Source organism: Convolutriloba macropyga, chromosome 10 (genome assembly GCF_964194025.1).
Source record: "Convolutriloba macropyga chromosome 10, txConMacr16.3, whole genome shotgun sequence".
NCBI lineage: Eukaryota > Metazoa > Xenacoelomorpha > Acoela > Convolutidae > Convolutriloba > Convolutriloba macropyga.
Genome location: NC_134477.1, coordinates 57,108,226 through 57,129,364, shown reverse-complemented (window position 1 = coordinate 57,129,364; position 21,139 = coordinate 57,108,226). Strand labels below are relative to the sequence as shown.

The following is a 21,139-nucleotide window of genomic DNA, read 5'->3' as shown; positions in this document are numbered from 1 at the left end:
AGAGCAACGTAAGCCAACTTACCTCTGATCAGACAAATTCCAGACCATAGTCTATAAATGTCTAGATAATTTTCAGACTACTGTCAAGCATAATCAAGACCGCATTCGAAACCAAGCATGATCATGTTTTGATTGCTAAAAAAATGTAATCAGAGCAAATTCTTTTTCTTTCAACCTTGAAGTTCAATAGTTGCATGATACATAATTTTCGAAATCATGTGTTGCCTCTTCGTTATGATTTTACGGTTCTTTTGATAAACTATCTCTATCTGTCATCATCTTCTCTATGATGTCACTGCTAAAATGTTCAGCTCATTTAATGGCCAAAGCAGGATGTTTCAACCAACACAAGCTTCATAAAGATATCTGAGCAAAAATTTCTGTTTTTATCTGTGCTCAAGGCAGCGCTGTAATCACACGTTTGTCAAAGCAAAACCACCTCTGATAAGATAATTTAGCTTTCAAAGTGATCTTTGATGACGTCAAGCGTTCATGCGCTCAAGTTGACCTAACAATTCCAAACAGAATTACATTATCATTAGAAAGTCCCCAACCAAAACGGCTATTGGTCAAACAAGTTTTAGACTATAATCCAATTTTTCATTCGCTTGAAAATTTTTTATCAGACCTTGAAAGTTGAGCGCATGATTAGCACGTGTGTGCTCTCTGAGGTTCTTTGTTTAGTAGTCACTTAGCTCTGGGCAGCTCGACCTATGATGTCCCAGAACCCAGTAGCCTATCAAACCGTTACCCTATGCAAAGGTTGCAATATTTTCAGGAAGTCCACTGTACAGATTAAGGCCTGGAACTATTCAAAGAGAATGTCTGTATGGAGTCGCTAGTTTCTACAGAAGCATACAGAGAAACAGCTCCGATATCTGCAACGGAGGAAGTTACTTTGCAAATATTGTACGCTTCAATGACTGGATCAGAGATGTGGTTACCCGAAATATATAATAATGACATTGAGTTTTCTCGAGTTTTTTAAATATTTTTCCTTCAATTTAATCCTTCTTGACATCATCTTTATGAGGGTTTACCAAAAATTTACTTTGTTGAATGTGTAGTTGGTATAGGTTCGAAGTTCAAACCCGGGTCGAAGTTTTGTGGTAAATTTTTTTAAGAAATGAGGTGAATGCGGTGAATTTTTGTAAGAAATGCGGTGATTGCGGTGAACGCAGTGAAAATAATTATATCACCGCATTTCACCACATTTTTTCAAAATTCACCGCAAAATTCACCGCATTTCTTTAAAAAATTAACCGCATCGACTTTGTGGCAAAATAAGTTAAGAAATGCGGTGAAAGCGGTGAAAAAATATTTCACCACATTTCACCGCATTTCTTAGAAAAATTCACGGCGAAATTCACCGCATTTCTTAGAAAAATTCACCGCGTATCGATTCTAAAGTTTACTCAATCTGATTTAAATTCACAAGAGATTTCAAAGATGTAAGTGACAGTTGCCGCAGTGGACTAAGCAGATGAAGGCATGCAGGTGATAAGCGGTTCGAACACGTGTGTGGAGGATTCTTTTTTGTAAGAAAACAGAACGCAGTGAAAATAAATAATTCACCGCGATTCACCGCATTCCCCGCATAAAGATGTAAGAAAAACGCTGTGAAAATTTTTTTCACCGCATTTCTTACGAAAATTCACAGCCAAACCTCAACCCGGGATGTTATGAAATAAAAGCTACAAAAGTGTAAACATTGTTTATAAGTTCAATGAGCAAAGCAGTCCCAAAACTTTGTAAATGCAAACAAAGCCTCCTCTAAACAAAGATTTTGCACCTGTAAAGGCAGAAATAACTTTTAAACAACGTCTTTTCTGATTATCTGTGCATTCTAACTCAAATTTTCTGGAAAAAAATTCTTAAAAACTGGAATCTCGAAATGACATTTTAAGTATACAAATGAAAACAAAGGGGTTCTTTATAATCTCTTGAGTTGTCAAAAAGCATGTATTATCAATTTTAGCAATTAATTTGAAAAGAATAAAATTCCATAATCTTCCAACTAAGATTATGTTAGAAAACTTTTGCTCTTTTTCGAACTTAAGAAGTATGTGTGCTGCTTTTCCTTAATTTTTAATGACAGTTGGCCTGAAAATTTCATCAGCAATAGGTGAGAAAAAATAAACCTAGCCAATAATGAGTGAGAAATTTCAAAACTTTAGAATTGAAATCTTTGCCCGATACACACACGAACCCTAGGAGATAATCAAGTAGCCATTCATATGCATTTAAAATTTTTCATTAATTAATTTAATTTCAAATATATTTTTTAATTTTATGCATGAAAAATGTTTCTTAATGAATTGTTTTTGATTTAGAGTTAAGTAATATACTATAATGGGAGCTTAGCTCTAAACTTGTGTTCATATGAGATTGCCAGTTTGCGATGCAGAAGGGGATCAGATATTTGCGCACATACCATTTTAAGAACGATCTTTCGTGTCAGTTAGCCATATGATTGAATGTTCAATACGATCACATGGACGGCAAATGCTCTTGTTAGGTGCCCAAACAAGCTAAGTGCTGTCGGTTATTGAGAAATTTTGAATAATTCTTAAGAAAAACGCATTTTTGAAACAATTTTTCAACAAGATATTTCTCCTGAGCATGAATGGAAGGTCATGGGCGATTCTTTTCAAGAAAAGAAAAGGAAGGTACAGAAATGGCCGTCATGCACTGCAGATCTGAATCCTAATGAAATTAATGGTAGATTTTGAAGCAGCGACTGCGAAAACAGACAGTTTTCATGGAAGGCTTTGAAAAAAATTGCCAGAAATCTGAAACGAATTTGACACAGACGTTTTGAGAAACCCGTATAAAATTTTTACAAATATTCGGCTAGTCAAAAAGTGTAAATGATGTACTGGCACCTTATCAAAGAACACCCTTGAACTCAAAAAGTTCATAGTACCATATTGTATATCTGAACTCGCAACTCAAGGTGGCCAAAAACTAAGATGTTAAAGTGAAAGAAATTTCTTTGCAGGATAATTCATTCACCCATTTATAGGTCGGCAAAAATCATTATTCAGCTTTACTCTACTTTTGCTTATTTTAGAAATATTCCCATTTGTCTTTGATCTCAAGCCTTCTGATACATTTCGTTCAAGCCAAATTGATTTTTTTCCATTGCCAACTTTTATATTTAGTAAATTGTCTAAACACATGATTATCACACATGAAGTGAAACTCAAACTCGAAGGATCTCAGCATCAGCAAGACAGTATTAAAACATAACAAAGTTGCATCAGATTCCTTGCGATTGGTTTGCAAATCAGCCTAATTGCGAATCAACACAAAATTTCTGCATGGATAACAAAGTCGCATGACATCAAATATACACTGAAAATGTGACATTATGGAAAACTGTACACAGTCTGTCGACTTTCTTATCTACAGTCAGTTGAAGATACAATTTTGACATGTAATCCCACCTGACCAGAACAATTTTCAATTTACCCACCAAAATAAACCTCCAATAATTGTAGGATTAGGGGGTTATTTTAAGGGAGTGAAAAAATGTAAGATTAGGGGGTAGACGGGATTAATAGGGGGAATTGTTAGATTTTACCCCTCCCCCCACCCGAAAGATAATTCCCCTCAAAATGATGTAAGATAAGTTGGTAATTTGACGGGCGTTAAACGATGTAATATTAAAAGGGTAATGAGGAATAAGGGCGAATTATTAGATTTTATCTTCAAAATTAGCATCCAAGAAGATGTACGATTGGGGGTGTACTTTAATTTGGTTAAACTGAAAAAAGACAAGCGGTTAATGGGGAGTGATGGGAATTTTTTTACTTTACAATCAAAACTAACCCACAAAATAGGAAGATTAAGGGTAATTTTAGGGGGCAAAACGATGTAAGATTATTCGGTAGTGCGGCATTACGGGAGGAAATTTAAAACTTGACCAGCAAAAGTTAATCGTAAATTTGATGCAAGATGGGGGTATTGGGGCGGTAAGTGGGCGTAATGGGGGGTATTTTGTGGAATTGTCCAATTTTAACCATCAAAACTATCATCCAAGTCGGTATTTTTTGACTTTACCTCCCAAATTTACCCGCAATAAAGATTTAAGATCCGGGGATATTTTTAGGGATGTAGAAAGATGTAAGATAAGGGGGGGTAATGAGGAGTTAGGGGGAACTTTTAGATTTAATTTAGGTAGTACTGAGAATGTAAGAGAAGGCGGTTATAGGGAATCAGGGGTGATTATTAGACCTAACCTCCAAATATTACTCCCCAAAAAAGATATATGATTAGGGGCTTAAATTTTAGGGGAATTAAATGCTGTTAGAATAGGTGTTAACTGGGGATAAAACGAAGCAAAACAAAGCGGATAATGGAGGTAAAACGAGGAAAAAGTGAGGGGGTAATGGACCCCTTACCCCTCTTACTCTTGTATCGTTTTATCCCCCTCCCCTTAACCCTTACTCTTGCGTCGCTTTACCGCCCATTAGTTTTCTACTCTTGCGTCGTTATATCCCCCATACCCCCCCCCAATCTTGCATCAGTTTACCCCCTACAATTACTTCTTACTCTTACGCCGTTTACCCCCCCCCCCCTCCTCTAAAATATTACACCTCAAAAACTACCAGCTCCCCACTCTTGCGACAAGTTACTCGCATTTACCCCCTCAAAAAGATTTAAGTGTTTTGAGGGGAAAAGGCTAAAAATTCCGCGATTACCCCTAATCTTACAATTTTTGGGATAAAATTTCGACACGGGCACGTCAGCAGCAGAAACGTACAAGTCAAATTCGATCAAAATTGTACCTGAAATGGGTGAGTTACAAGAACGGAAAAAATAAATAAAAAAGCCATGGAAACGCAGATGATGAACTAATTCGTCAGCATCAAATTTCATCAAATTGGTAACTCTATTCATTTTTGTTACATTACGATGCAGAGGTATACCGAAATCTTTACGGGCAGATATGCCCGATGCGTGTATCTCGTGTTCATTTTTACTATGTTAATACATTGAAAGTGGAAAAATATTGCGGAAAATAGGTACTTTCGCAGAAACCGGCCAAACGGATGGGAATATCGTATCCCGTGTTCGCAAAAGTGCCCTAATTTTAGCCGCGAAAAACAAGTACAAACTTAATAATCTATTTTTCGCACGAGTTGTATCACGCATCCGTTCCATTTTTGTATCGATTTTTCGCACAAAATGTAGCTCGATTTCGCATATAATCCCCAATTAATCCTAACTTAATTACTACTTATTTAATTAAGTCTAACTTATTACTACTAGTAGTACTCTATTACTACTTTATTACTACTTATTGTACTTTATTACTACTTATTATTACTTATTAGTACTATTTATTACTACTTATTAAAAATGGCCGGTCCCACATTGATATACAAAGTTTTTGATGTGCGAGGGATTTTTCGGAAAAAAGTTAGTTTTTGTGTTTGCAGGTATTTAAAGCACTTTCAAGTTTTTAAAGTTTCAATTAAATCTTTATTAAAGTGTTTTTTGCATGCTCAAAATGCGCGCGAATAATAGATACCTAAATTGAGCGGAAATGTGCTACAAGATTTGTTACCAACTTTTCGCACCGAATGTTTTTTTATTTCGTAAAACTGGCGAAACCCCTTTTGCGAAAAGTAAGATACAAAGGATGTCACCTAAATTCGTTCAATGTATGTAACTAATTTTTGGGCGAATTTTACTAAGGCGGAAAATTTGGGGTATACCTCTGCATCGTGATGTATGTTAATACATGAGACTTAGGATCTATTCTATTTCTTACAAATTTTATATTGATATACAGCACGTTACTATGTAAAAAGTTTTCACGCGCAACTTGGGGCGCAAAAATAAACCCTCTAAGCTGGGGGGGGGGGGGCAGAGCAGAATAGGTCAGAGACTTAGAGGAAGAACTTTAGATAATTTTACCAAAACAATTCTCTGCAAGATGATTCTAATGCAAGGCCTTCTGAAGATTCTGAATAGAGTTTGAGTTTGGTCGCTACTTTCCACACAATTGTTTAAGTTTGGAATTGTTGAACTTACGCTACAAGCTTGTTAGCCAAATTCAATTTTCCAATTTGAGTAAATTCAACCAATTAAAGTTACAAACACACTTTAATTGATCTTAGTCGGTAAACATTGAAACTGGTTTCTTCTTCATGAGAACTGATTTTCGCAAAGTTAGAAATAAAACAGCCTATTTTCTGGAATCAACGTAAGAAAATTTAAAGAGACAAAGATGCGCAATTCTCTGATCAGAGCAATTTTTGTGAGCGAGTAACAACTTATAATAAAAAGCATCACCTTTCAAAAAAACCTTTTGTGTTCTTGAGGCCTTTGGACAATAATGACAATAGTTGATCACATAATTCTACTGTAGGTAACTGTAATCCAAGAGCAAAAATCGATATCTTAACCCAGGAAAACTATGACAAAAAGAAAGAACTTTGCCAGTCAACGTAACAGATGTTCTCAGTTTTGAGCATTTTTTGTTCCACAAAACGCTCTAAATAACCTTCAACTTTCAAATTTAACATATAAAAATTTCAATAAGACATTCACATTTATAAGGTGGCTCTTATTTCATTAATTTTCATGTTGATATAAAACGTTCGATAAGACTTTTGCAACTTTCATCTTGTTGACGAAACAAACATTACTTGAAAAGTTCACTTGATTAAGTTCAGTTAGAAGATTAAATTTCATTCCTGTTCCAGAATTCGACTCATAGAAATATTCTCGTAATTTTGTTTTTAAAAAGTTTGGATTCAAATGTTTTTCAAGAAGGTTTTATTAAATTTCTTTATTTGTTCAGCGTTTTCGTTAATTTACGAGCGCGGACAGTATATTGATACTGATAAAATATCAGTTTACAGATCAAATGGAATAGTTAAAAATTTGATTATAAATGGAGTTATTAGCAAACCGAAACCATTTTTCGCACGACTTCATATCGGGTCAGCTTTCTGTGGGGCAAGCATTTTAACTGATCGATTTGTCCTGACGGCTTCTCATTGTGTTTCAGTTTTATTTTTTGTCAAGCGTGAGTATATCTTTGGTCATGTTAATAATGCTGAATAATTTTCCAGAAAATTCCCCCAAAAACAACCCCAATCGAGGTCACGAACTAATGAAGGGACCTCAAAATTCGTCGGAGGTTGATAACTTTTCACTTTTTTCAAATACTCGTCGCCCGTGAACAAACTCAGGCTGACAATTCTCTTGCCCAACCCAACCCAAGCTTGGGCCCTAGACTAAAATGGTTTTTCGGGCGTTCAAAATTATACTGTCTGGGAACACGAATGAGCGGTGGATAGCCTGGAGATAACAAAATTTGAACGCATTAAACTATAGAGATAGAAAAGTTAGAAAGAACAAAATTCTGGGCAAAAAATCGATAATGAAACTTTGCATCAAAACCAATTTCTCGAAATATTGTCGAGTTTATTTCTTTCTGTGAAATATCTTGAAATTCTGTGAAATTTTCGTGAACAAAAGGTTAACATTGGTGATCGACTGAGATAAACTCGAGGAACGTTTTGCTTTTTTTCCCGAAAATTGTGGTCTTTTTTGAAGCAAACCGAATATGTCTACAGAAAAATATTCACGATGGAGCAACAAAAATAAAATAATTTCATTAGGGCCAATCTAATAAATCAAAAACTGTTAGACTCTTGAAATGAATCACTGTTATTTTTTTTATTGAGCCTTGATGGCAATTTCGGCTGCCAAGATTAAATAATATCGAGAAAATGTGAGTTGATTTTTACCAGGCTGTTTTTAAACATGATTCCAGTCTTATAATATTTCGAGGTGTCTTCTTCAGAAAATGTAATTACGACTATTCTTTTTATTATAATCTGTAAATGAGGTTAGGTTGGATTAACAGATGAAAAATTCTTGATACATATTTCAAAGGTAGAAAAATTTCTCGGCCATTGAGTTTTGAAAAAACGATGAATTCTGAACTTCATAAAACAGAGTGTTTGGCCGGTATTTCCTAATTAAAATCAACAATTTTGGCAAAATATTTATCTTTTTTTTTCAAAAATGACACCTGTGTTCCCAAAGTTGAAGAGGACCAGCTAATCACCTGAGCTCCTTTAGGTTCCAAATAGACAGCTTCTGAAATCAGAGCTTGATGAAATTGCTTCTGTTGGGATTGATTTAGAAATCCGGGATTTAAACATAATAAATAGTAAATAGAGAAATAGTGAATTCTATTTGTAAATTTTACTAATATCAAAAACTTCAATGGTTAATTTCGAAAAAGTAAATTTTGTGTTATAATTTAAAGTGTAGTTTCACTGCATTAAAAGAACTGGCTTTCATTCTGGAATGGAATAGAAACACGGAAAGGGTTATGCTTTTGTCGTAATATCGTCCTGGGCCATCCTGGATAGACAGTTGTCTAACTTAGTGGCAAAGTCTTCGATCGATAGCTAAAGTCAAAATTTGCTCCTTGCTGATTCGATACTCTTCAGCGCAGGCAACAACCTGAGCTGAGGGAGTTGAGGCAGATCATTGAACAGTGCCCCTGAGAGAAGGAAAGGAGCATAAGTGGTCGTTCGTGGGTCCCTGTATAAAAGTGGCTCTGGTAGTCATGTCTCGCCGACTACTACCTGTTGGAAATGTCTCCGAGGAACGAAAGATTATCGTACTGACTCGAATATCAACAGAGTAACGAAAGTGAAATCAAGACTAGTAGATGAAGTTCCATCATTTAAAAGTGATTTGGCTAGACTCCAATTAAAAACTCTTCTGAACTCTAATGAAACTGATCCTCCTTGTTACTAGGGAACGAAGTCTGGGTCAGTAAATTTAGGATGTTATTGAGCTTGGGATGACTGCTACACTGCAAGAACGAAAACTGATGAGTAGTGCATGTGAAAACTGTGTGTGATTTTTGCGCACAAATACCGTATGAAACGAAAACCTTCCAGTGGGAATACTGTGCAAAATCCAGACAAGATTGATGCAGTGAGAGGCACAGAAACAATATCACTGGGTAGTGTCGGATCTGTGATAGCAGATTTAAAAACATAATGAGTGGCTACACTACATTTCGCGTCCAGACGAAACATGTCCCGAAAGATGGTTTGTGGAGACTTGTGGCTCACGGGATTCAACTCCTCTAGGAGCCCAGACGGTGTGAGCACCGATTCTCTGGTATTCATGGCTTGGAATAAGTTTCTCTTAAGGTGTGATGACTAAATACCTAGGGTTCCTTGCATAGGGGAGATGCACCATTCATAGTAATTACTATTCTTCAGAAAACAAAGATAAAAGTTACCACAACGAGCTGCAGTTTTTTCAGCAAAAGGTTGAAATGTAATTTTCTAATTAAAACTCTTTGTAAACTTTTTGTCATCAATTAATGATGATAATGAAAACTGGAAAGCCCGCACTGTTCATTTGTTTACCACAGTGTCTAGTCGTTTTCATTTATTGTTGGTTTTTCGAAAATTCAGTTTGGTCATTTTTGTCGGAATAGGATTCATTTTAAAGAGTTTCTTGACTGAAAAGAAGCAAAGGCAGCTTGAAGAAGATAGATTATAAAAAAAGGAACATTGTTAATTTCCTCTGGCACACATAAGTATAAAAAGCAAATGGTAAAAGAGGCAACGTAAAGTTAAGAATATAGCATTATGTAAAATTACAGAATCATTAAATTACTTAATTAAAAATTTAACCTTACATAAATAAAAAAACGGCCTAAAATGCGAGCGTAAAATGTTCTCACACTTTTATATGTACATCGTGAAGATTACAAATTAAAATTAAAATCTAATGCTCTCAATGTCATCTTTTATATCTGTTACTTTTGGGTCCTTCAAAAATTCTTTCCAAAAATATTCTTTAAGTTCTTTTTTTAAAGAAGCTTTCGATGTTGTTTTCAGTCTAATATTAGAAGGTAGACTATTATAAATTGGAATGGCCAGTGCAATAAGAATCAGTTAAAAACTTATTGTTCTTTCTTATATCGAACGTTACTTTTTTTGACCTGTCATGTTGTTTTATTCTCATGGTAGAGAGAGGTTCAATTTTATAAGCTGGAAGATCGTTGCTGAGTAAGCGAATAAAATATTTTGAGCAACAATATTTCAAGAGGAAAGAAACTGGTAGTATTTTGTTGCGAAGTTTGAGATCTGTAGACCGATCCTATTTTCTCCTATTAAAAATGGATTTTATTCCTCAATTCAATTGTTTTTCTAAAGTTGTGAGTAATGACTTTTGCAACCCTATTAGAATTAGCGCAGAATAATGTAGATGACTTATTACTATTGCATTAGGTAATAAGACTTTCGTTTTCTCTGGTAAAGTTTTACTTACTGTATTCAAAACTTTTATTCCACAAGTCAGTCTCTGAAGAACCTTTTTCACTTCTCCATCAAATTTTAGTTTGCTGTCTATAATTACGCCAAGATACTTCCCACTATTTGATTCTGCTATTCTTTCATTGTCAACATTCAGAACAGTATTTGTTAACCTCTTCCTGGTGCTGAACACAATATATTCTGTTTTTTGTTTGTTCACTACTAACTGGGACTTTGCAAAAAATCAATAATTTTTGAGATGTTATGTTCAAATTTTGTTTTTGCCAATATTTCATCAGTGTCGGATGTAAACAGAAAAGTATCGTTTGCGTACTGGACAACCGTACAATCCTCTTCAACAATCTTTGCTAAATCGTTGACGTAAATGTTAAATAATAGAGGTCCTAAAATAGTACCTTGTGGAACTCCCCTCTTCAAATTTATCCAGTCCGATTCAATCCCATTCAGAACAACTCTTTGCGTTCTTTTACTCAAATAATTTTCTATCAAATTGGTAGCATGTTCATCGAAACCTATATTTTCAAGTTTATGTAACAGTATTTTGTGGTTTATAGAATCAAAAGCCTTTGAAGGATCTAAAAACGCCCCTGTAACATTTTTTTTCTTGTTGAGTTCTAATCTTATTTGTTCTGTCGATTTCAGGATAGCATCAATTGTTGAAATTTGTTTTCTATAACCAAATTGACTGGCCGACAATAATTGCTCCCATTCTAGGAAAATTGTGATTTGTGAACTGAACGCCTTTTCAAAAATTTTTGACAAAGCAGAAGTGACAGAAATAGGTCTATAATTGAGTGGGTCTTCGGGATTCCCTTTTTTGAAGAGTGGAGTTACACAAGCTTTTTAAGATCTTCTGGAAATTTTCCTTCTGTAATGAATTGATTAATGAGATAACATAGTGGTTCCGCTAGCGCTGCTTTAGCATCTTTTATTGCCCAAGCTGGTATTTTTGAAGGACCGACTGGTTTACTTGTATTCAATGAATCTATGAGCACATTTGTTTCCTTGGTTGTTATATATCGGAATTGAAACACTTGCTCGGAGCAGTTTTAGGAGGAATGTTGTTAGTTTGATGCAAGCCAATGAACTCTCCTAGAGTCGAAAATCTGTAATTTAGAAGATTTGCGATTTCCATGGTCTTTGTTATCTTATCACCAAAACTGTTTAATAAAGATTGAATTCTTGCTTGAGTCCTTTCTTTATTACGAAGATCTTGAAATAATTTCCATCTGGCTTTTTCACTATTTAACTCCATAAAACTTGAAAGAAGTTGTTTTTCTTTTTGACGGATTAAATCGTTTTTAGTTTCATCTTCGCTAATTCTTGAAAACTGTCTTTTTGTTTCCTCACATTACCATTTTTCTTGAAGCAAGAATTTTGGTTTATCTGTTCTAAAATAACAGGCTTTAATTGGAGCATGTAGTGCTAATGCTCTTTCAATAATTCTTTGAAATTCTAATAACATCATATCTCCTGTCACTGCACCGTAAAAGTGTCTCCAGTCTGAATTTTCAATAAAATTTTGGAATGCTATGGCTGAATATTTTTTTGTCAAAAAATTTTTTCTTTGTTGTTTTTGATTTGAGCATCACAGATTAAAGAACTGCGATTGTTGCAAAATGATCAGTTTTCAAAATCGTATCCGCAACTATGCCAGTTTCGTAATCGTCTGTTATGATATAATCGATAAGTGTTGAAGAAGAGGTAGTAATTCTTGTAGCTGTATTATTATTCGTTGGTTTAAGATCATATGGAGAAATTACAGATTGCAGCAGACTTCTGTCGCGCTTTGCAAAATAGTTTATTTTGTAGTCTCCAGCAAGTATGACAGATTTTCCTTCAGCCATAACAAGATCAATTCCCAGGACCAATTTTTCCAAAAACATCTTAACAAGTTTTTTTTCAGGACAGTATGATAAATTCCAAACGCATTTCTTTTTTTGTATGCACAACTCAACCCGTAAACTTTCAAAATTTGTATCCGGAAAGCAGCTGAGATCATCGCGGAGACGAGGTTTTAATGATTTCGGAATGTACATGATAATACCACCACCTTTTGTTTTTGTTGTTTGAGTGCGATCTTTTCGAAAACAGTCAAAGTTTTGCTTATCTACATGCCAAAATTCTTCCGGATGATTTTGTGACAACCATGTTTCACTAAACGCATATATGCAGTTGTAACCAATGTCTTGAATGAGTTCTTTTCTTTTTGATTATCTTTTTGATTATCTTTTTGATTATCTTTCTGATTATCTTTTTCTTTTTCTTCCAGTCAATCAAATCTGCATAACAGCAATCTTACCGACGTTTTTACAAGCTACTTCGAATTAATTTGTTCCGAACAAAACAAACATCCTAAACTCTTCCAAAATTCCCTGTTTCAGATTTTTTTTTCACAAAATGGCCCTATAAAAATTGCTATTTTTTAAGAACAGGGCTTCAAGTTTCCACTCTTTCAAAAATGTGATGACTTTTTACAGTTTTTCAAAGAAATGAAAAAAATATTAAGGTATGTTTATGGAATCAAAATTTGTGAACCATTCTAGTTAAGCTCTTTAAATATGAATTTCTTTAAGGTAAAAGGCTTATTTAATTTTTAAACAAAAAAATAGAAGGCTACCTATTTTTTGTTTCTCACGGAAAAGCAAAAAAGAGAATTTTACATATAGCAACAAAAGCAACCTGAGTTAAAGAGCACACAGTACGCCAGAATTGAAACTCAAAACAGAAAAAAAAGTCCGTTTTGTGAGACGTTAATGAATAAGAGATTTTTCTACTAGATTCAACTTTGAATATCTAGAGGATGATCAACATTGTTATGTACCAAAAATTAAAAGAAGCCAGGGCCTCTTAATTTAGCAAAAGCTTCACAATTTCTATAAACTGAAAAAATTGAAAATTTTTATAGTACCCAAAAATTGTGAAGTGAGAGCCTGTTTATTTTAAATAAAATCCAAAAATTCTATTAAGACTAAATTGTAGAAAACTTAAATTCGCATGAGTATCCTGTTCTAAGTGTAATACGGAGCTCCGGTGAGATACAAGCTTTTTTAAATAAAACTTTTCTCCTGTTTTAGCTGAAAACTTGTACTTGGAGGTTGGTGACTTCACAAATCCCAGTTCAATAAGAAGAAGATACGACATCGACGACTTCTTTGTTCCCGAGTTAGAATTTTCTCATTTTGCCCTCTTATTCGATTCGGATAACTACCACGACAAAAAGAATTGAGAATTGGGATGCAATAAGGCCCACATCGCAACCCACTATTACCTTAAAATATCCTCAGAAATTTCAATCCGGCAACTTTTCAAAATGAAACTCGCTAAAATATAGGTAGGCAAAATCTTGGGCAAGGTTGTCATGGGTTTTTTTTATCCCAGAGTTAAAAATTATGAAAAACGGACAATAAATACAAAAACCGGAAAAATCAGGGAAGTTCAACTCAAACAGAGCAGTAGGGATCTGAGAATTGATATGAAACAAGGAGACTTTGTAAAGTTATAAAAACATTAGCCATCAACTGAAATTGTTAAGAAGGTTCTTATAATTCATCAATTTAAAGCCATTAAAATGTATCATTATTCAAGATATGTCGTACTTCTAAAAGGGTACGACAAATGCAGACAAAAGACATGAAAATATATTTTTGCGAAAAAGCGAAAAACCGGTTTTGCAGCCGTTAAAGCAAGAAAATGCACTAGATCGATTTTATATGTTTCGTTCTTTAATTGTGAGTTTTGTCAACACCATTTATGTAACATGATATTTGTATTTAAAGATACTAGATAACAAGGAGACTAAAATTAACAGCTAAGTGCAAAGTTGAAAAAAAAACGTCTATTTGTGCATTTATTTATGAAATTATCCATAATTTTTCAAGCGACTTGAAAAAATAGGCAAAATAGATAGCTGAATCTCCTTAGAAAATTAACTGGACCTGTCATTTGTAAGACTTGATGAAATGTCTTGTTCTGTAATTAACATCAAAAAGATGCCAATATATTTTTGAAAGGGCAAGGAGCAATTGATTACAATCAGAATTATTGTTGACTGCAAAAAACTAAGGTTTAGAACAAAAAAAGCCTTGCTACTGCTGTTCGTCACAAAAGCGTAAATTTTCTGCTGAATAGTTTGAATTCGGATAATTTTCCAAAATAAGTCAGCATGTCAAAAATTATGTATTTTGGATAATTATTGAGTTAAATTAGCATAAAACTGGCAAAAGTTAATTCAAGAACATTTTCTAAGGAAGCGCAATTAACACAAATCTCCTATCGAAGAATGTGTCAGCAGTTTTTTTAGTTGTGCAAATTTGGACTATGGAAGCTTCTTTTTGTGCCATTTTTGATGGAACAGAAGCTGAATTTGAAAAAAATTAGATAAAATTCAAGCCAAAAAATAGGATAATACCGTTCAACCACACTACTTTATCCTTAGAATTGAAACAAAAAACACTGTTGTTAACAGTTTTCAACAAATTCTCAGTAAAATTGTTGAAAAAATTTGCATGGAAATCAGTGAAACAATCCCAAAATGCTAAACCGTGAAAACTCCGAGGAGAAAACGAAGCGCAGAAAAATCTTTTTAATTACATATTTCACTCTGGACGAGCTTTCTAATGACAACAATCACAACCCTCTACAATGAGCATTTCCGTGGGCCAAATTTGACTGAAAAAAAAGAAACCAAATTGAGTGTATAGTCCCCCCACAAAAGTGAATCGGAACAATGAGAAAGTGAAATCATGCTGCTCTCATTTTATTGGCCTTGCATTTAACATTTAATAAGCGCTGAAAGTGCTGAAATATATGTAAGAAAAGCCGAAATACATACAAGGACAGTTTCTGAAAAAGAAATTTATTTCGATCGGATGGTTTTTGCATAATTATCTTTTCAATGTCTTAACAAGTAATGGCATTACGTTAAAAAAAACTGTCTATACTTCTGCGCAACAGGCAGACAAATAAATGTGATTCATCCGCTAAAAAAATGATTTTTAAGCAACTTTCTTACATAATTCGCAAAAAACCTCGAACCTGGTATCATTACAACATAAAGCCTACGACAAAATGTTTATTAGCATGCAGTGGAATGAAGCCGAGAGCATTCTGGCTCTGGTCAAAACTTCGACCTCTATTGACAACTGGAACAATATGTATCTCCCAATGTGCTCACACCCAATACTAAGGATATTTTACACCCAAAGGAATAAAATAATTGACGGAAAAACAAACAAAATTTTATATAATAAGAAATGAGAAAAATCGTCCTAAAGATGAGACGAAATTCAACTAAATTACAGCCCAGCATCCCTACCTAAATATAATATTGCGGAAGATTTGACGACAAAGGGCAACGACTTTTTATAACGGCCACCCTCACTTTTGAAAAGAGTTTATAGTTTTAGAAAGGTGGTCCTATACTGACTATAAATGCATTGTCCGGCTCCTAGTTAAAATCAGGGTAAAGTCTTTTCATGGGCCCAGAAAAAGTCTTTTCATGAGTATTGAACGAGGAATGAATTTTGTGGGAATAATAACAGTTAACTTTTCTATAGTTCTATTTGTAGATATGTTACATCTACCGGCAACACCACGCTAGCGTTGCCACAAGGAGTCCACCTCCGAACAATGGGTGAAAGATTGCCAAAAAAAGTTAAGAAATATTGAGTTTGTAAGATAAATTACCTTTCACAAGGATCCTAAAATGCGAGTTTGTTCAACTGAGTTCAACTAGTTAACAGAGCTCTAACAATCGATTTTTCATTGGCCACGAGTATAGAGTGCAATAATTTAGTCCATTTGGTTCTTAAATTCATTTTTCTGATTAAAAATAGAGATCAATTTTCGATGAAATTTTAGGGACATTGAAAAATTTGAACGGTCATAACCGTTGACTACGTTATTTGCATGAACCAATTTTTATCGGAATGTAAATATTTTGGGTCCAGCGTAAAAATTGAAGTCGAGTTCAAGTAGAGCATCATATTGGTGTCGAGCTGAAGTCCAGCATCAAAATTTTGAGTATTGTCAAGGACTCGTCGAATGATTAGATCCAGCTAAAGTCTGTTCATGGGCTGTTTGAGTCGAGCATGGTCTTTTCATAGCACTAATCGGTCAAGCATGGTCTGTTCATAAAAACAGGTCTGTACCTGGGCAGTTTCATTGGCACTTATTTGTCGATATATCCCACAATGTAAGGCCATTTTCACTTGTATCCAGAAACTTTTCGTTGCATTACACTAGAAAAATTGACATAAACCGAGACGTTCATTACAGAGCAGAATAAAGCTGTATCACTTTCCAGAGAAAAGTGAGTTTTTTACATAATTTTTTCTCTGTTTACATTTTTGTTTTGTCATGAAAAGCCGAGAAAACAAAAATAATTCAAAACTTCAATTGAAATTTGGTCAGGCTTGAGACTGGAAACCCAAGTTACATCACACAAAAATGGAATTGAAATATATTTTGATCTCAGATGATATATTTTCAGAGTTGGAAAATCTATCAGCAAAATTAAACTAGGTTGTGGAAAGCAAAAATTAGGGCCACAGTAAGTGGAAATGTTTTTCATTGATTATTTCAAATTGCAAACTTGTAATAGGGAATTGAGTGTTAGTTTATTCGATTTTATACGAAAAATGAACTGCTTTTGCAAAAGAACGGAAAAATTTTTCATGAGAAATTATTCGATAGTCCAAGATAAATCGTGTAATTTCTCATTTGCAAACGGACAAACGATTTCTCCTTGTAACAATTCATGTTTAACCATTATGTGAGTTTTTTTTTAAATTTTTGTTTGCGTTTATTGGAATGATTTTAGTCGGATTACAGTATGTTTTCCTATCGAATATTTTATGATATTGTTGACTAAATTCCACAAGACAAGATTCATCTTTAGAAATCAAGCTCATTGTTCAGAATGCGAAAAATTTGTGACTTCGCAAAAGTTTCTCCTGTAAATTTGGTATTTATTGTAGTGAAACCTTTCCTTCAAACATGCAAAGCTAACTTTCGACAACCTCCCTATAATAGAATTGCTTTACCAAAAAATCGCGTTTAAAAAACCATTAAAATTAAATCGGCTTGAACTCAAGTGATCATCTACCGTTTTCCGCTTAAAACTATAAGTTGATCAATTACTAGCAAGACCCTACAATGTGAACTCGCCAATTATTTTTGATAATTCCCATCAGTAGATTTTCGTAGATTTCAGTGTATCTTATTCAGCGTATATTAACTTCTTCTTAGGATGTTTCATTCTTCTCAAATTTTTTCTTGTAGAAAAGCTTTGGGCTTGAGAAGCAAAGAATGGAAAACAACAATGGTTATTTTGCAAGACTGTCAGTTTGATCGCAAGACATTATGCTAAAAACAGGATTCAAATAAATTTTTTTGGCATGATCAGCAACTGGCGAGAGATTTAATTTCCTTTTTTTTCGCACACTTTTTTGTCTCATACGACAAAAAGACATAAGAGATAATACAATTAACAGCTGTTAATTTTCTTCGTTAAAAACTAACAGATAAATGTTTGAGTCATAATAATTTTTTTTTGAAAAAGTTGCGGCTTCTGTTTCACTCTTTTTGCATCAAGTGTTTTGCGATCTAAATTAAAATCCGTTGTTCTCAAATTTTTTTTAAGGTAACTTTAATTTATCGTTATTTTTCTTTCCAGTCGAATTTTAGCTTTTCAAATTCTTGCATTATGGTCATTTATAAAACTCATTAATATAAACTTGCCAAAGTAGCTCTCCAATGAAATTCTTTCAAATGAGTAAGAAGGATTGGTGCCGGAGAAAGACACATTTTTTTTTATTTTTCTGTAATTATATTTGAAGTTTTGAATTTTTAGCCAATTGCACAAAATTGGTTCAACAACAATTGACATTTCACTTTATTTTTCAACAAAACTAATTGATTAGTCAAAAGTTTTATTTACAAAAAATGACCTTCGAAGTCTCTCTTCTTATTTTTAAAGTGACCAGTGCTTCCATGGACATATTTTTCGCTCTTCATGTTCGTGAATTTTACTCTTTCAGCATTTTCCGCTTCAACATCTTTTTGCTGGAACAAGTTTTCTTCTATGTTTCGCTGTGAATTATAAGTGCCGAATTTCTATTTTTTAAGTGGTCACACTGTCTAGATAAAGTACGGGAAAACGCTGAAGTTGTATACTATGTATATGTGTCTGCTGAATTGTATGCTGAACTTTACAAAGAAAGCCGTCGACATTGACTGTGAAAATTTTCGGATCTATTCTGTCCCCCCCCCCCCCAGTGATTTTATGAACCCCAGTTACAAACTATATGTTGTTATATAGCACGTTTCTATGTAAGAAAATAGCATGTGCGCCTGGGGGTCATAAAAGATTTATGCTCACTGAGCTGGGGGTGGCGGGGGGGGGGAGGTTTGGCGAAAAAGAAGGGATCCAAAATTTCTTATGCAACACATTCAGCACATGCAATTAGACTTCTGAAATAAATTCTCCACAGTCAGTGCCTTTCATACAAAACTATCGTTTGATATCCGCTTCAAACGCAACACTGAAAAATGTAAACTTCAGTTCATTTTTAAATGGTAGTAAAATATCCTGGATGCTAAAATGCAGAAATGTGATGAGTGTGACACGTCTGGGATCTTGTGGGATGGGATCTGTGTCAACTCAACCGAACAATCTTCTCATGCCGACGAAACTACAGGAATGAACTTCTAGTCTTGAACTGCTAGGAATAGTTTGTCATCAATTGACTCGTGTTTGAGTTAACAATTAGGCGCATGAATAGGAACCCGAACGAACTCAACTGAAAACGCACCACCTTAAAAAATTACGCTTTACTGATTTCTCTGCAGTTTTAGGTGCAGACTTATAGGACCTCTGATCAGAACATTTTCTAGCTAGAACAGGTTCAGAGTGTTTGAAAAATTGCTTAATTGAAAAAAGTACTTCTAGAAAAAAGTCAAAAAATAACTACTGAAAAAAGTATAAACAAGCAAATCGGATCTAAAGATTTCAAAGACTTCAAACTAACTTCAAAACGATATGGTACCTCTTCTTACCGTTGCAACTAGTTTGGATAAGAAAATAAGTATCATTATTTGCTTCATAGTGTCATCCACCTTAATTTTGAGTAAAAAAGAAAATTAAAAAAATATCAAAGGGAAATTATCACCTATTACCGTGTGATAGCAAATTATAGATTTATGATAGCAAATTATAGCACCTTATGATCAGTCTACGTCAACTCCCTGAAACTCCCTGAAATCAGACACTGTACAATAATTATCCAGTTTTATGTGCCCAGGAACTTTTTTGCGACTTATGATCAGTCTGTGTTAGAACTTCGTCGTTTTCTGGTCAGAATTTTGTGTGACTCATGATCATATATATTACTTTGCTGAATTTTCCCTCTGATCGGGCCCTGCCGGACACATGCGCCCTCATATATGATCTTTATGAGACCTATCGTGCAAGCAAAACACTTTCCAGAGATTACAATATATGTGCAACAGAAACAAAACAACACGTTACAATCAGCGTCAGGTATGAAACTGAATTAGGTAAAATAATGTTCCGACGAAAACACAACGGCGTGAATTGTTTATTTCATTCAGAATTATCATCAAAAAAGAATAAGAAATTCAGGAGAACTCTTCAATTGTTTCAATCCAACAAAACATTATGTTTTTCAATTGGATGAAAAAGTGTCAGGAGCCTTTTAAAACCTTCAAACAAGATCACCAAAAAGAAAAAAAGCAGCGGTCCCATGAAAGACCGGAAAATATCTTAAAAAATCGGATAAAATATAAGACACAAAGAGCCAGAACAGAATTCGATTGTGATGCAGTGAGAGACCTTAAAATCATTTAAAATGCTCAACGGTTGTTGAAAAAAAAAACGGAAAGTTATATTTTAGGACACAAAATTTTGTTTTGACTAACTCTGAGAATTTCAACAGAATCTTTTTGCACATGATTATTGATGCAAACTTATGAAAAAACAAAAAACGACGATCAGATTAACAACAATAGAAACCTGTCCAGGAGAAACGCATGCAGGCAATGAGCCGCTTGTATCATTTTTCACTCTAGCTCTCTTTTAACTTGTTTTCATTTCGATCTATTTTTTAGAAGAGATCTTTCAAAAATATAGGTAGTGCTCGTACTTTTACTCGGTTACCAAGCTTTCTCATTCTTTAGTGCTTTTCAACGACTGCTCAGTTTTAATTCGTCCAAATATCATCAGTTTTCATTTTCAAGCTGAATTTAGGGAGACAATAATTTACTGAAATTACGCATAAACAAATTTTTTTAAATACTTGGCTTATTAAAGTTAAAATTGTAACTTATATTGCATTTTGAAAAAACTGTCGGAAAAAATCCGATAAACGGTAGCAATATTAGTGTTTCTGCGCAGGCTTCGTAGCAACATTAGACATTTGATCCGCAGTGCATTAACAGTAGCTCGTTTTTAGCTGCCTTTTTCTATTAATCCCCACCCGGAAGCTTGTGGCATAGCAAATATGCGCCTAATCAGTCTAAATACATTCTGTTTTCTTTTGTGAACGGCCAGTACTCTGTTCATGTTCTAATTACATAAGCTAGTCTTTGTTTTTGAGCAATATCTACAGAATAAAATGAAAATTTTATAGTTCACTTCGCTCCAATAAGGTTTGTTTTGGCCGCAATTCCAAAATCAGCGTGCCTACTTGTAACTTTTTTTGTGCAACAAGTCCTAACCGCTAAGCTGAATGGGCTTTGTGGTAGTTACCAAACAACTAGCATAGGTGTCAAGAGCG

The 21,139-nt window shown here is 34.2% G+C and overlaps 1 protein-coding gene across 2 annotated transcripts; it reads left to right on the top strand.

The window, feature by feature from the left end:
- Positions 1–6,702: 6,702 nt before the first annotated feature.
- Positions 6,703–19,147, top strand: LOC142348741 (testisin-like). Of its 2 annotated transcripts, XM_075400221.1 has the most exons (4): positions 6,703–7,045; positions 13,418–13,505; positions 15,422–15,508; positions 18,952–19,147. In XM_075400221.1, the coding sequence occupies exons 1-4, from the start codon at positions 6,775–6,777 to the stop codon at positions 19,046–19,048; spliced, it is 543 nt and encodes a 180-aa protein (XP_075256336.1). In that variant the 5' UTR covers positions 6,703–6,774; the 3' UTR covers positions 19,049–19,147. The 2 variants fall into 2 exon arrangements, with proteins under 2 accessions (XP_075256336.1, XP_075256337.1); XM_075400222.1 differs by lacking the exon at positions 15,422–15,508.
- The last annotated feature ends 1,992 nt before the right edge of the window (positions 19,148–21,139 follow it).

Bases quoted from the DNA above. Each gene is read 5' to 3' on its own strand.
- LOC142348741 (XM_075400221.1), top strand. From the start codon at position 6,775: ATGTTTTTCAAGAAGGTTTTATTAAATTTCTTTATTTGTTCAGCGTTT. The intron at 13,506-15,421 runs GTTAGAATTTTC...AATGTTTATTAG, and splicing joins GACGACTTCTTTGTTCCCGA to CATGCAGTGGAATGAAGCCG. The intron at 15,509-18,951 runs GTGCTCACACCC...GCTAAAATGCAG, and splicing joins AACAATATGTATCTCCCAAT to AAATGTGATGAGTGTGACAC.